The sequence below is a fragment of the Falco cherrug genome, chromosome 9 (assembly GCF_023634085.1).
Source record: "Falco cherrug isolate bFalChe1 chromosome 9, bFalChe1.pri, whole genome shotgun sequence".
Lineage (NCBI taxonomy): Eukaryota > Metazoa > Chordata > Aves > Falconiformes > Falconidae > Falco > Falco cherrug.
In genome coordinates, this window is record NC_073705.1 from 12,986,998 (window position 1) to 13,000,962 (window position 13,965).

At 43.2% G+C, this 13,965-nt stretch overlaps 1 protein-coding gene across 1 annotated transcript in view; it reads left to right on the forward strand.

The window, feature by feature from the left end:
- Window positions 1-13,965, forward strand: part of CACNA1B (calcium voltage-gated channel subunit alpha1 B) — a 297,443-nt gene that overhangs the window by 167,681 nt on the left and 115,797 nt on the right. Inside the window, 2 exon segments of the mRNA XM_055720862.1 lie at window positions 8,167-8,279; window positions 11,628-11,740. Of these exon segments, the coding sequence (XP_055576837.1) occupies window positions 8,167-8,279; window positions 11,628-11,740 (226 nt within the window).

Consider the following 13,965-nt stretch of genomic DNA (forward strand, 5'->3'; position numbering starts at 1 on the left):
AGTGCTACCCGGGAGGACCAGCTGTCTGTCTGTCTGTGCTTATGGAATTACACACTAATTCACTACAGCTGTAGCAACTATTGTCATATTCTTTAAAAGATTGCAACTTTCCAGAAGGTCTTTTTTGATAATCATGCCTTCCCTTACTAATGGTGTGTGATTAGATTGGATAGATGTCACGATGCCCTTCTGCAAAAGTATGTACAACAGTAATAAAAGTAATACCATTCAGAAGATAATACTATGTTTCTGCAAAAGCTTTTATTTTAGCTTGGTTCCTGTGATCACCTATGCGTTTAGGCTTCAGATAGCCTGTAAGTGCTTTTGAAGTCTGATTTTTATTTTTTAATTGCATATTGTTTTGTCCTATGATGAATAATAAATAGAAGCAGCTTTCTGCAGCTGGAGCCTTTACACATCACAGGGTTACACTGAGGTTTCAGACTTGCTCACGAAGCCTGGGGTTTTTTTTAAAAAAAGTGGAAGGTGAGGGCCAGAGCTTCTTTGTTTAATGAAGGTGATAGGTTATGACTCCTAGAGCTGGAAAACTTGTAGAAATTGGTACAGTCAGAATGTGGTGACACTGAAAATGGGACACTGCAAGTTTTTCCTTCTGAAAGGAAGGGATGGAGAGTTTGTTTCTGGAAGATGGAGCCATTGCGTTGGCTACTTCCGACTCTATAAAATGACCAGGAACAAATCTCGTGTTTAGCACCTGATGTTCAGATGTGGCTAGTTCAAAATTTTTCAAATGAAACTTCTGAAGCAAGTGAACAGAGGGCTAGGAATAAACCCTTCAATATTTCAAACAGTCTAACCTAATAATTTTGGCTTAGATCTTTAAAGATACTTATCTACCTAATTTTCCTTGATTTCTGTGTAAGTTAGATACTTAAATATTTCTGGCCCCAGATTCTCAGGTCTTACCTTATTATAAGAAAGCAAACTTTTGAAGGGTTTTCTTTTTGTTGGTGTGGTGGTTTTTTGGGGGTTTTTTTGGTAGACTAAAAAGGTCAAGAATACTAGCTGCTCTGACTTCAAAGAACTCCCTATTAATATTTGCTGAAATATTTAATACTACCAGGTAACTGGAGGTGTAATAAGTGATGCATAAGAAAGAAACTTCTTTCAACTCTGGGTTTTTTTTGGTTGTGAGTTTTTTGTTGGTTTTTTCCCCCTCCAAGATTTAGACTGAAAAGAGAGACTGACTACATGGAGAAGTCAGTCTTACTTTATTAATTTCCTAAATTTAATAGAGGAAATAATAAGCTAGGTTGGCAGAGTAATTAGAAGTTCGAGGCTTAGGACTTCCTCTTGAATTAGGACTAAATGGCTAGAAAGAAAAACTCAAAATAAGACTCAGATTCACAAACCCACTTTCGGGAACACCTTATGCAGTAACTTTTCAAAGAGAACATAAAGAAATCCATGAGCCAGCAGCTTCTACTGAATGTTCATATGAGAGCTGGAAGAGATGTTTCTGTTGATTAGGATTAAAAGGACACCTGAAGGTGGGAAACATTTCTAGGAGAGAAGCCACAAATTAGGCTCCCAGCTTGCCTCAGCTGAAGACAAAACTTAGGGAAGGTTGAATTTGTGCTGTGCCTGGGATCAGGGATTGGGATGGATCTTTCTTTCAGGAGCTCTGCGTGTGTCTGTAATGCCGTATTGTGAATTAGTTTCAGAAGCACTTGGGTGGCATACTTTAATTTGTTGGTGCTAGGGTACAACCTAGCTAAGAATAAGTGATCCCATTGACTTATGTTTAATGGATAAATCAGAAAAGCACCAAGGAGCTGTGTTCTCAGGAGTTAAATCCTCAGCATCCTCCCAGCCATAGGTACTGTACTGTGTCTCATCTGCCCTTGATATGTCTTTGCATCGTTGCGCTGCCATTTACTCATAAGGCTTGAGTGTCCTTTGTCAACAAGGAAACACCTGTCCAGGTGAACCAATTCCTTAGATTCACTAGAAGAAATCATAGTGGCTACAGATAAGCACTGCTAGAAACAACACTGTAAGTATTAAGGTGCAACACAGAGATGGGTGACAGACAAAACCAGAATATCTGAGGATTCACATGATGTTCTCATGTAGGCATAAGCATTGGGTCTTTAAATGGAGTACAAAATTAGCCACTGTGATATAGAGAATAAAAACCCGAGATGCAGAATGAATGGTTGTCATGGAAATTCTAAGATACTCTAGGTAACTTTCTCTTGTGGTTTTTTGTTTTGTTTTTGTTTGTTTGGGGTTGGTTTTGTTTGTTTTTTTCCAAGATAGTTTTCTCCAAGACAAGAAGCAGAGGTGCCATGGGTTCATTCTGGCAAGGATTATCTCTGGTCTGTCCTGCGGCATAGTGTAATGGAAACTCTGGAGAGAAACCTATTTTAATAAAATTTTAGAACAAAAAGCTTTGAGAATTGTCCATTGGAAAAGCTCAAAAGTTCAGCCTCTTAAATTAAATTCTCTTCAGACCTTCCCAGCTTTTCGGGATGATGAGCTGTAGTATTGTATTCACACCTCTCTTTGCATTGGTAATGACCTAAAGTTTCTGCCTGCTTTCCTGAAGGATGCCATAGTTTTCATAGCATCATTTTCCCTACTAATCTAAAGTTGAATCTTGAATGCAGGGAATATTTTACCCCTTAAGGTACGTGGGACTTTGCGTGGACTAACTGGTTGTTTTGTTACTGCAATCATGGTTAGACTGGACTTGCAGCCTGTTTCTCCCGTGTGTACTAAGCTGCAGCCAGCCTGGTTAACCCTGCAGTAAACGCATTTGTGAGGGAACCCAGCTGTGGTTGAGCCCTCCAGGAGTGCTCCTTGAAAGCCCTGTTCCACCCAAGGTCTGTGCACAAATCCATTAGGTATAGGCAGAACAAGATATCACAAAACGAGGGGATTTTAAACAGCTCCTGGAAATACTTAGCAAAATCCTTTAACTGTAAGAGTGACAGGTTTAAAAATGGCTTTTAAGTTAATCCATGATGAGTGAACTTTGCTGCAGAGGGGTAGGACTTGGCTAGTCTGATGTAGAGCAAGAGAGAAATAGCCAATTCTAATTATGTTGTTTCATGGAAGGTGCTTAGAAATGAACTGATGAGGAGTTTTGTGACCTGCAGCAGCAGGAGAGGAGTGTGGTAAAGTCTTGGGAGGATCCACTAAACCCTGGAACTCTACCCAGGCACCTCTAATTCAATTATACCTGTCCCTCTGGGGAAAAGTTTAATTACATTACAAATTAATTTTGCTTAAAGAACAATTGGTAAAAGCCTACGGGTCTGCATTGATTTATTTTCCCCTTGGTCTTTTCTTTTAACTTTTTTGTTCTTGATTCATTCTGATTAGCTTTCTGCTTGACTCTCCATATTGCTGCAACTGCTTTAGAAAGGGAACTGTAGGAGCTCTAGAAAAGGGCTTGGGTTTTCTTTAGTCTTACTGAAAGAGCTGATTAGAAATTCTTTGAATTCTTGTGGTGTGATGAATAACAGGACATACTTTATGCCCCTTTAATTATCCTCAAATTAGGTCAGAGATTTTCCCTCTCCGTATGGAAAGGACTCCAGCGCCGAACTGCAATAGGAGTTTTCTGGTAGGGCACCTGGACACATGGCATGTTCTGCTCACTGAAGCATGGACCTTCAGTTAAATAAATTGCAGCTCCCTATAAATGTATAATTTTCATGCTGCTAACCAGGACTGTCACTTGTTTGTGCTAATTTCCACCGTTGCCAGTATTCTCCGAAAGAAGATACCTCTGTCAGAAGACAATTCCACTGTAGCCTAGAAGAGCATCACTGAGATCTAGTAGCAGCAAAGATGCACCTTCAACTGAAGGCAGCAAACCAATGAAATCTGTAAGGTGGGCCCACGTTGGAGGTACAAAATTAAGGGATTTGCAAAGGACTGTGTCCTTTTGAAATATGTGCTTCAGCTTGAGCAGAACTTGCAAGGCTGATGTGGAAACGGCAGAATGTGTTTGTGTGCTCCGTGGTATGCAGGAGGCCAGCAGAGGTGGTGGTGGTGGGGGTCTCCTCTTCCTCTGGCTAAAGCTGTGGAAGAAGGCTGGAACCAGAGCAATCTGGCCTCCATGGGGTGGGCTTTAGGGACCATGGTGAGAAGGTTTTAGGACTAGATCAGTAAGCTTTCACCTGGTGCCTGCTCATTGGGTTTCCCTTCCCCTGTGGCTGCCCTTCATGAAGCAGTGCTCTCTCCAGCTAACACTACGGTGATCCATAACTTGCTCCTAAATTTATATCTGTCTAAAACCATGACTGAGAATGTCTCCTTTCTGAGAAATACAATATTTGGAAACAGTATTTTAGCCATTATGGCCTGAGAATGTCTTCCCTGTCTGCTGTGCAATACTGAACCATATGTTTGGTGCAATTAGACCTTTTTTGATGATGTTGTGTTTGCCTTTGAAGTAGATAGCCGGCTCCCTCTGGATATAAACAGGCAGCACTTGCAACTGCGAGGAAAAGGCTTTCTGAAACGAGCATATTTATTTATGTCTGCTGAATGTTTCACGTCTGCTTTGTCAAGTTGTACTCTGCTGAGGTTCTCCTCCTGGCTGGTTTAATGTGCAAGGAGGATGAGGAGAGGAAACCAAAGTGTCAGGCTTGGCACCTGCTCCTAATGTCATTGGACTTGGAGATGGAGCAGAAATGGACTTAATCCATGAATGATTGACAAAAAAGAGCTGCTAACTATCTAATTCAAACATATGGGGCAAAAAAGATGCTAGCATGGCCTTTGCCAATAGCACAAATTTGAAATTAAATAAGAGTATTTGTATCAAACTTTTTTCCTTAAATCACATTACAAAATGCTTCTGCTTAAAGCAGATTAAATTACATATGGGGTCTGAATACCAGGAGGTCCAAACAGTGAAATTGCATTTTCAATTATATAGGCGGGGCCATGTCAGAAGAAATTGTGTTTCTGATCCATCTGCTGCAGAAGCCGATTCATTCAGAGTCAATTCCTTCTGCCCCAGGAGTTCGCTATGTCCGTATTTTCCTTGCCTCCATCCCTTGTCCTCACAGTACCATCTGGTACCTGCTGAAATACAGCTATTGCTGCCTGTTTTGAACTCTGCTCTAGATGGAATTTGTTCGCTGTGAAAGGATAGGTTGGGTGATTCTTCAAGACCAGCAGGAAGAAGTTGTTTCTTGAACGTTCTAAGTTTCTAACTTTTTCTGTTTGTTTGATTTTTATTTTTTTTTAATTGAGTATTTCTTGATTGTATTTCACTTAAAGCTAGTTTTTTTTCTCCTATATTATTCTGGTTATAATGGAACATTGCACTTGTTGATACCTGGGATTTGTTCATAGTTTTGCTGGATGGGTGACTGAACACTGAATCTTGTTTCTTTCCTCCATTTCCTTCTTTTGAAACGATGGTAATTGTCTTGGGAAAGTGTACTGAGATCTGCTGGTGCAAATTACAGTAAACCCCACCTACCTAGTATTTTTGTTGTTCTGTGAAAGAATATGGGGTGTACCTGCAATGTAACTCTTTGAGGTGAGTCTGGTGGACAGACAAGGGGACAAGAACCTCCCTGCCAGAGTGGGATGTGAAGCAGGTGGAGGTTGCGTGATGCTTTCTGTAGGTCTGATCTACAACCTCTACCTATGACTTCAAGTTTTGCCTGCTGAGTGATTTAAGCAAAGCCACCAGTTTCAAAGCATTGGTTTGATATTGATCCTAGTGATAGGGAGACTTTACACCGAGGTCATTCCAATCAGCACCATCCGCCTTGCTGAGCTCGGCTGCACGTAAAAGCGAAGATGGGAGTTATAACATCCCAGCGAGGGAGAGACGGCTGCCAGCACAGACACCGGTGTGAGCTTTCCCTCTAGGCTAATGACCCAAATGGGTGGCAACAACAGCACAAACATTTCTGCACCAGAAGATGTGCCTACTTTACTGGGGAGTTTTGCCTTCTGTTTCTTACCATTTCTGAAGTACATAGGGTGCAGAATGGAAGTTCAGGGTCTGGCCTGGAAGCTAGTTTAAACTTCTGATTTACAGGGCTGGCTATTAATAATTAAGGATTTTGACATTCTTACTGCTTCACAATTGCGGTCTTTTTAATTATGTGCAAGGAAATTCAATAGCAGTGAACATGTGTTTGTTGTTGTGTTTTTTGTTGTTTGGTTTTTTTTAATTCTGTATGATTGGACTTGTCAGCCATCTCATTTTATGCTTGACATTGGTTCCCTCAGGTTCTTTCTCGCACCCTCTGCACTTGTATAGTCATATGGATTGCCAGTATAACTGTGGGTAACTCCCTGCTCGGGGATCCCTTGTGTCGAAACCCACTTATTGCTCACTGAGCTGTTGCGTCTGATGTCAGAAAGGGGGGAAAAGTTGTAGCATGGTGCTGGCGTGAACATGCTTCTCCCAGCAAGTTCCAGGCTTAAAGGGATATAGAGATGTGCTGCTCCTTCATGTGACCATGCCTTCCCCTGAGCACTGAGATCCAGAGGATGGAGCCTACCTCTCGGTAGGAAAAAGGCTGAGAAGTCTGCAGACCTCATACTTTGTCACCTTATTCCTCAAATGTGAACACTTTGCCCTTGATAATCTCCTTTAATGACATTGCTCCTGTTTTCAAGGAGAGTAGTGGTACATGGTACAATTAATCCCCTCCTGGTATTTCCTCCCTTATTACAAATGTTGGCAGAGGGTTCCTTGTGGGCTCCTCACTGAAGTGGTAATAAAACCTTTCCCATCTAGTTAATGCTTCCTGGATTTCAGTTAACTTCATGCTCATAATTTTTCATTACTGTCTTTCATTTAAAATTGTAACCACCTTTTTATTTTTTGATAATTGAAGCTATATTTCCTCCAGCAATTTTAAAAGGCGAGCAGCAACACTGCTTGACCTGGGCCAACCATGCTTACTCAACGTGAATGTGCAAGGCAATGAATGGAGCACAAAAAAAGTTTGCAAGGACCTTCCTTCCCTTCCTTTCCCTACATCCACTGGCTGAAGCCGCCTATTGCAGGAGGTGTACAAAGCACCTGGGATTCAACATCCTCTAACTGAAATTTTCCTTGTGGCAACTTGTATCCGTTGGCCCTTGTCTGTCCACGTGCACCTTGGAGAAAAATTTGGCATCAGCTTGTCTTTATCATTCCTGGAATCATAAAACTGCAATTACAGAAGACAACTTTCTTGTAGCATCAGCACCACTGCAGCATCTGAGAACCTTCTGTACTGTGCTAAGCAACGTGATTAATCTCTGCTCTTTGAAGTTTGATTCTTTTCCTCATCTTTTCTCTAAATGGAGAGGTGTGCCTTATGCTGTTAGGTTTATTTCGGTAGTGTAGAGGGGCTTTGCCCTTTCCTTGTTTCTTTTTTGACACTACACTGTTGCTGTTGCTTATTGGTGTCCAGACCTAAACTTACATGACTTAAAATGCCAAAGGCAGTGTTTTCTGTAGCTTCAAGTCTTGAAAACTTTATCTGGAAATTGAAGTCTCTGGCTATGTTCCTTCTGCCCTTTGTTTCATCATAAGTGATAAATTTCCCATCAAAAGCTTCACAGCCTATTTGCTTGTGATATATAAAGCAGAAGGAAACAGAACCTGCTCTTCCATAATTATATGGTTATACAGGCATAATAAAAATAAATGGGTCTATGTGCTAACAGTAGACACAACACCTTTGGATGTGAGCTCTCAGAGGCAGCAGTTCTGTTGGGTATGAAGGTATTTTTATCATGAGAGGGTGTTACAAAAGCTTATACCCCGCTCCCAAAAGTGCCCATCACTTTTAGGTACAGAAGTCCCAAACATACTTTTGCAAAATATTATCTGTGCAATTAAATGAGACCTTTAGAAGTGTTAGATACAGAGCTTTCTTTTGAAATTCCTTTACAAAGATGATGAGACTATTATTTAATGCTCATGGCACATTCCCACAGTACACATGAAACATTGCCTTTGCAGTTCTTGAAGGCTGAATACAGCTTATATGCATATAGAAATAATTATGTCAAACTGTCCTCAGGGTCTTGTTTGCTATTGCAAAGGGATTTTCTTCTGGCAGGAGGCAGTCTGTGTTGTGAAAAATTACCATTGTTCCCCACATGAAGAGATCTGCCTAGCAAGGTCTTGTGGACTAATTTAATCTCTTTTCCTGTTTCCAGATTTCGCAGAGTTTGTTTTTCTGGGTCTGTTCCTTACTGAGATGTCTTTGAAGATGTATGGGCTGGGGCCAAGAAATTACTTCCACTCTTCATTCAACTGCTTTGACTTTGGGGTGAGTAGCCTTTGGCTGTGGGGATGAAGTGTGTGGCTCTCCCATTGGTCACTGGGGTTGGATGTTTAAATGGGAATGTGGGAATCCATGGGAAATGGTGCTCTAAGTGCATCTTCTGTGGGGACTGTAGTCATAGTATAAATTAGCTGCAGTGAAACACGTTAAGCTTCCCCTAGTTATCATCCTTTTTGAAGAAATGTGACAGCTGGGGATTTCGCTTCCTGGGGTGTTCACAGCATCAGCACCAGTAAACGCTCTGATTGCTGCGAGATTCTCTCTCCCATTTAAATGAGGTGATTGAAAGACAAAACCCGCACACATCTTATTGCTCATCTTCCCTATCATCCATTTAATGGCCTTTCCCTCAAGATACAGTAGTTTTCAGACATGAGTGCCCAGAAGCTGAAGCCTAAACATGTGGTTAGGTGACAAAAAGGCAATAACTCGCATCCCTTTATTGCAGAAGTACAGGCTGTCCCCTTGGTGCTAGAACTGTGAATGGTGGGGCTGGTTTTTGACTTGTCTAACGAAGAATGTTGCATACAGATGTTTATTTACTCATTAAAAGCTATTAGGCGGCAAACTGCTCCTGGAGAGCTTAATTTGGCTTCTCTTACCTTTAGTGTGGGCTGAGCAGCGCTTCCCAGAGTGGGACTCGGTCTGTAAGGTTCCTTTAACAAACCAGATATGAAGCTTAGGGTACAGCCATGAGGAAAATAGCTCAGGTCATTACACGTGTCATCCAGGTCTTCAAAATTTAGTTGGTGGTTTCTAGTCTTTACCTGACAAAATGCCAAGAGTGATTCCCCCATGGAGCAAAATTCCCTGCTTCAGCTCTGTCCTGCTAGGCGGGAGGAGGTATTCTTACCACTCCGAAATCCAAGACTATAGGAAAAGCCAACTTCTCATTTCAGCAGCATCAGCAGGAAAAGTCAGAGTTAAACAGACTTTGAGCTCAAACCATCCAGCCCAAGAATCACCTGTGTCCAGCAGACTGAGGTGTTGCACCAGGCTGCACCCAGTGTGGGGCTCTCCTCTCTGGGGTGCCCACGGCAGCTGCTGGTAGCTCAGGGCATCGAAATGGCTTGTGCCACTCTTCCTGGCTGCGTAGCCCCAAGGGCAATGCACAGATGCCAAGTGTCATGAGAGGAAACCAGGGCACCAATAACACAGACAACGTAAGCTAGCGGGATGGCTGCACATCCAGAGCTGGCGCCTCATCCGAGGGGCAGAGAGGCTCTCTCAGCTGAAGGCAGCCCACCCACGGCAAGGTTTAATGGCACCAACAAGATGTGCCACGGAGGCTGGAAGGGAGAGTGTGCCTGCAGGATGCAATGGGGCTGACACCTGGCTCCCGTGGAGTTCAGCACATGCCCAAAGACCCAGCTTCTGTGAGCCGAGTCGAAGACATCAGGTGGCCAGGCAATATCGCCCAGTTGGTCATTGAAGGGGATCGTTGCCTTGTTTGCATTGTCTGGTGACAGATCCTGGATCGATGTCCTTCACCAATGGCTTAGGTAGGCTCCCAGCTCCAGCCAGCTTGGCCCCATGCCAGCTGCCAATTTCCGTGGATCCTTATATCCAAGATGCTCCTTCCACAACAGAAGAGCTTGTACCTGATGGTCAGGGACAGGTCATTTAGGAGCTCGCACTAAGCAGGAGGTAAACCTACCGGCTCTCCCTGCTTTGTGGCATGCTGTGGCAAGTGTGGCACTGGCAATAAGCTTTGCCGAGGGTTTCCCAGGAAGGAAAGCTGTTTCTAATTCCTCCTCCTTTAGAGAATCCACAGGGATCCCACTTCTATCTATTTTTCTTCCTCCTCACCCACCTTCCAGCCCCCAGAATTAATTCAGCTGCTTCACCCCCGCTGGAACATCACACAGATCTGTAGTCAGTTTAGTTTGACAAACCATCAAGATGAAACCGTTCAAATGCAAAAAGCGGAAACAACAAATCGGAGAAACATCAGTCTTGGGAGTAACAGTCTGTGGGGTCTCATGTGAAACGAGCTCCCAGGAGGCCATGCTGAGATGCCAGGAAAATTAATTATCAGCGTAACATGTGGAGGGGCTAAGGAAAAGTTTTTGCTGATTCATGAGGGATCCCCAAGAGTGATAGACTGTGGGAGAGATGTTTTAGTTCCTTTTTCTGATAGGAGAAACCAGATGAGCAACTGTTGTGTATGTCCCTTTGCCGCTACACTTTCTTGAAGCTCAGGGTATGGCATTTCTTGCAGAGCAGCTGCAAGCAATGCTGACCCTTTGAAAAAACAGCCAGGTTTCTGCTTGGGAAAAGGGTTTCCAAGCTGGTGAGTCTTCTTGCACTGCCCAGGTACTCAGACACAGCTCTGCCAGCCCTGGCCTCCCACTACCGCTCCCTCTCCAACACCAACCAGCTGCTTGCTGGGTGTCCAGTGATGATGTGTTTATGGTGTGCTTTGCACAACTGGGGACCATGGTCAATGGGAGCTCTTCAATGCTGCTTTAATGCAAGTAATAACAGCAACTGGCAGCAAAATGCCTGTCTTCTCTTATTAACTGTATAGGTATAATTGCCCTTTTCCAATTGTGCTTAACCCATTATTATTGTGTCCTTTTTATAATAAAGGATTTTGGAGAAGAGTTCTTTATCCCTTGAGGTTAGTTCTGTGCCAACCTTAAAAAAAAAAGCAGACAAAACAAAACTTAAAAAACCACCTTGACTGGGGACAATTTTTTCAATAGCCTGAGGCTCAGGGCCTGACAGGCAATTGGATGTGTATGCTAGAGGCTTTACAGGGTGTCTTAATAGCTATTACCTTAATTGCTCTCCTAAAGACTCTCAGTTGCCAGTTTCTGGTAGGTGGTGCCCAGAGCTAATGCTTTGCTGTTTTGCAGGGCTGTGGGTGAAGGCTTTTGGGGCTTCTCATGGGAAGGGGCGGATGGGGCAGTGTACCCCTGCATCTCTGCAGTCTTTGCAGACAGACTGCATGGGGTGGGAAAGTGAAGTGTTGGCATTTACAGTTTAAAAAAAAAAAAAAAAAAAGATAAACTATGTATGATGCCTTTCAAAAAAACGTGGTTTTCAGGCAGTTTGCTTGCTAGAGAAGAAAGTAACAAATTCCTGTCTGTGCTCTCCCACGTGTCTGCCCCACTTCCAGGTATTGCCCTTTTTTAGGCTGGACTGTGGAAAGCTGGAACAAGATTTTGTAGTGCTGTTGGCTAATTTGTGGTTTTGCTGAAGCCTCCCTCCATAAGCAAACCAACACAGCACAAGCTCTGATTGTTGTTCTGCCCTCAGCCCCTCTAGAAGCACTACAAAGACCTAAGCAGAAGTTTTGCCTTATGTAAAATGGATTTTTTTTTGCAGGTCATCGTGGGAAGTATATTTGAAGTTATTTGGGCTGCAGTGAAACCGGGTACCTCATTCGGCATCAGCGTACTGAGAGCGCTTCGACTGCTGAGGATTTTCAAAGTAACAAAGTAAGTCCAGCTCCCTTTTCTGCTTACATTGTACTTGTAGCATCATTTGAAATCCGTATCAGCAGCCCCACAGCAAGTAGTACTGCTTTCCACTTGTAAAAAAAAAAACAAATCCAAAAAAACCCCATCTAAAACCTGAAAAAACAACCCCCAAAACCTCTGTATTAGCTGGCACAAAGATCTTGCCTGTCCTAACATCCTATGTCTGCACTGGCCCTAACTGGGAGTGGGGGCAGGAGCAGAAGAAAACTGCAGATGCAGAATTGCCCTTTCCTCAGCTGGGCAATTGGGGTTCCTGGCAGTTTAGGGAGTTCCTGAGTCTGTATTTGCATCCAGAAGGACTTCTAATCCCAGCCTCAGGTACAGGTACCCTTGGGCGGGTGGCTCCACAGTGTAGTGATGGGCTGCATGCCACCATCACTCTTCTCTTTGTTTATAAGCTTGCTTAAAACAAAAACCTCGCGAGGTGATCCCTTATTTCTTGTGGTAAGAGAAAAAAGTTTCTTATTTACCTTCTGAGCCACATCAACTGCTCACTGACTTTGTCTGCTGCTGAGCTGGTGATAGTTCCTTAAGTATTTAGGAACTGGAGAACTGAGCTACCCTGGTTATTGCTAGATATTAAATCCTAGTGCCTGAACCGCTGTGTTGACACAAACACTAAGTCTGTTGCTGCTGCCTGTGTCTGGTTTAGGAATGTCTGAAGTTTTCAGGCTTGAGCCTGTGAGGCTGAATTTGCAGGAGAGTTGAGTTGCAAAGCTTTTCAGTTGTTTTCATGCTCATGCATTGCGTTAATGTGTGCTGGCATTAGCAGACAGCGACTATGCAGTTTATAAATCTATCTAGAGCAATTTTCTTCAGGGTTTCAAAATTGTGGTGTGGAAACTGATGACACATTTAGGTGCTCCTGCTGTTGTTTTCCACTTTTTAAAATTTAATTTTTACACCATTTTACACCATTATCTCCTTAGATCTCTCCTTTTTCCATCACGCTCTTACTTGTTTTTGGCTTGTAGTGACAAAAGGAGGAATAGTACTTCCCTCAAAAAAACCCAAATCAACAACCCAATCACCTCAAACAGACAAAGCACAGGATTGAGCACATATTAGAGCAAAACAGTCTTTCGAAGTAACCAGGTGCTTTTGCAGCTGGTTAAACCCAGTTTAGCTCTGTAGGGTTTGCTGATTGGTATCTGCTAGTTGTTGTGCAGATCCAAGGTTTGTGTGTGATGACTCCAGGTTTTGTAGCAAATTCATAGTGATTAGTTGTCAGCAGTTAATTTTATCCAGAGCTACTGATAGTCATTTATTTGTGCGTTTAAAAATTTAGTATACCTGTGTGTTGTACTTTTAAAAAAAATCTGGACATTTTTGATCTTTCTGTGAGTTTTGACTCTTTAGGATTTTAGCCACTGTAATAAAGGGATGAAGCCTGAGATTTAACTTAAAGCACGTCGCGGAGCAAGCTGAGCGCTCTCCCCCCAGCTCAGGACAGCGAGTGGAATTCTCACCCCACTGGTGCTGAAGTTCCCTTGACCTAATGGTGTGGATTTTTCACATAACAGAAGCTGGGGACACCTCAGCCATGTCCCACATTACCCCAGTGCCTGAGCTGCACACCCCAGTCTGAGCAAACTCATGGGGAGCCAGCAAAAGCGATGGCACCAGGCACTGATTGCTGCCCGCCCACTCTCATTACAGTCTTTGCAGTGGAAACATCCTGACCCTCAGTAGGTCCTTTTCCCTTTTTCCATCTCTTTCACAGCCATTTTTCTCTGAAACTCCCTGCCCTGTTGTTCTTTTTTGCCTCTATGTCTATCAAAGCCAGCTGCAGTCCACTCGCTTTGAATAATCAATATTAGACCTTTTGATTCGTATGTCCCCACTCAGTGTGACTGCAGAGAATTGAAATAGTTAAAGAGTTAAATTACAGCTGGCCTGAAAGGTGACGGCAGGGTGTACTAGGAGGTGACACAGCCTAGGAGGGGTTAAAATTCAACTAGGGGGACAAGGAGAAAACAGCTTGATGTGTTCCACTCTGTCATGACAGAACTGAATAGGGAGTGGCATCTGTAGAAATGCAACTCCTCATTAAATCCTGGTGATCGGCAGGCAGGCAGGGTTTGGTGCTGAGCTATTCCAGGACAAGACAGAACCTCCATCCATATCTGTGTCAGGTGGTGTTAACCATGAGGTGCGAACGAACCCTTTGCTTGTGGCAGATT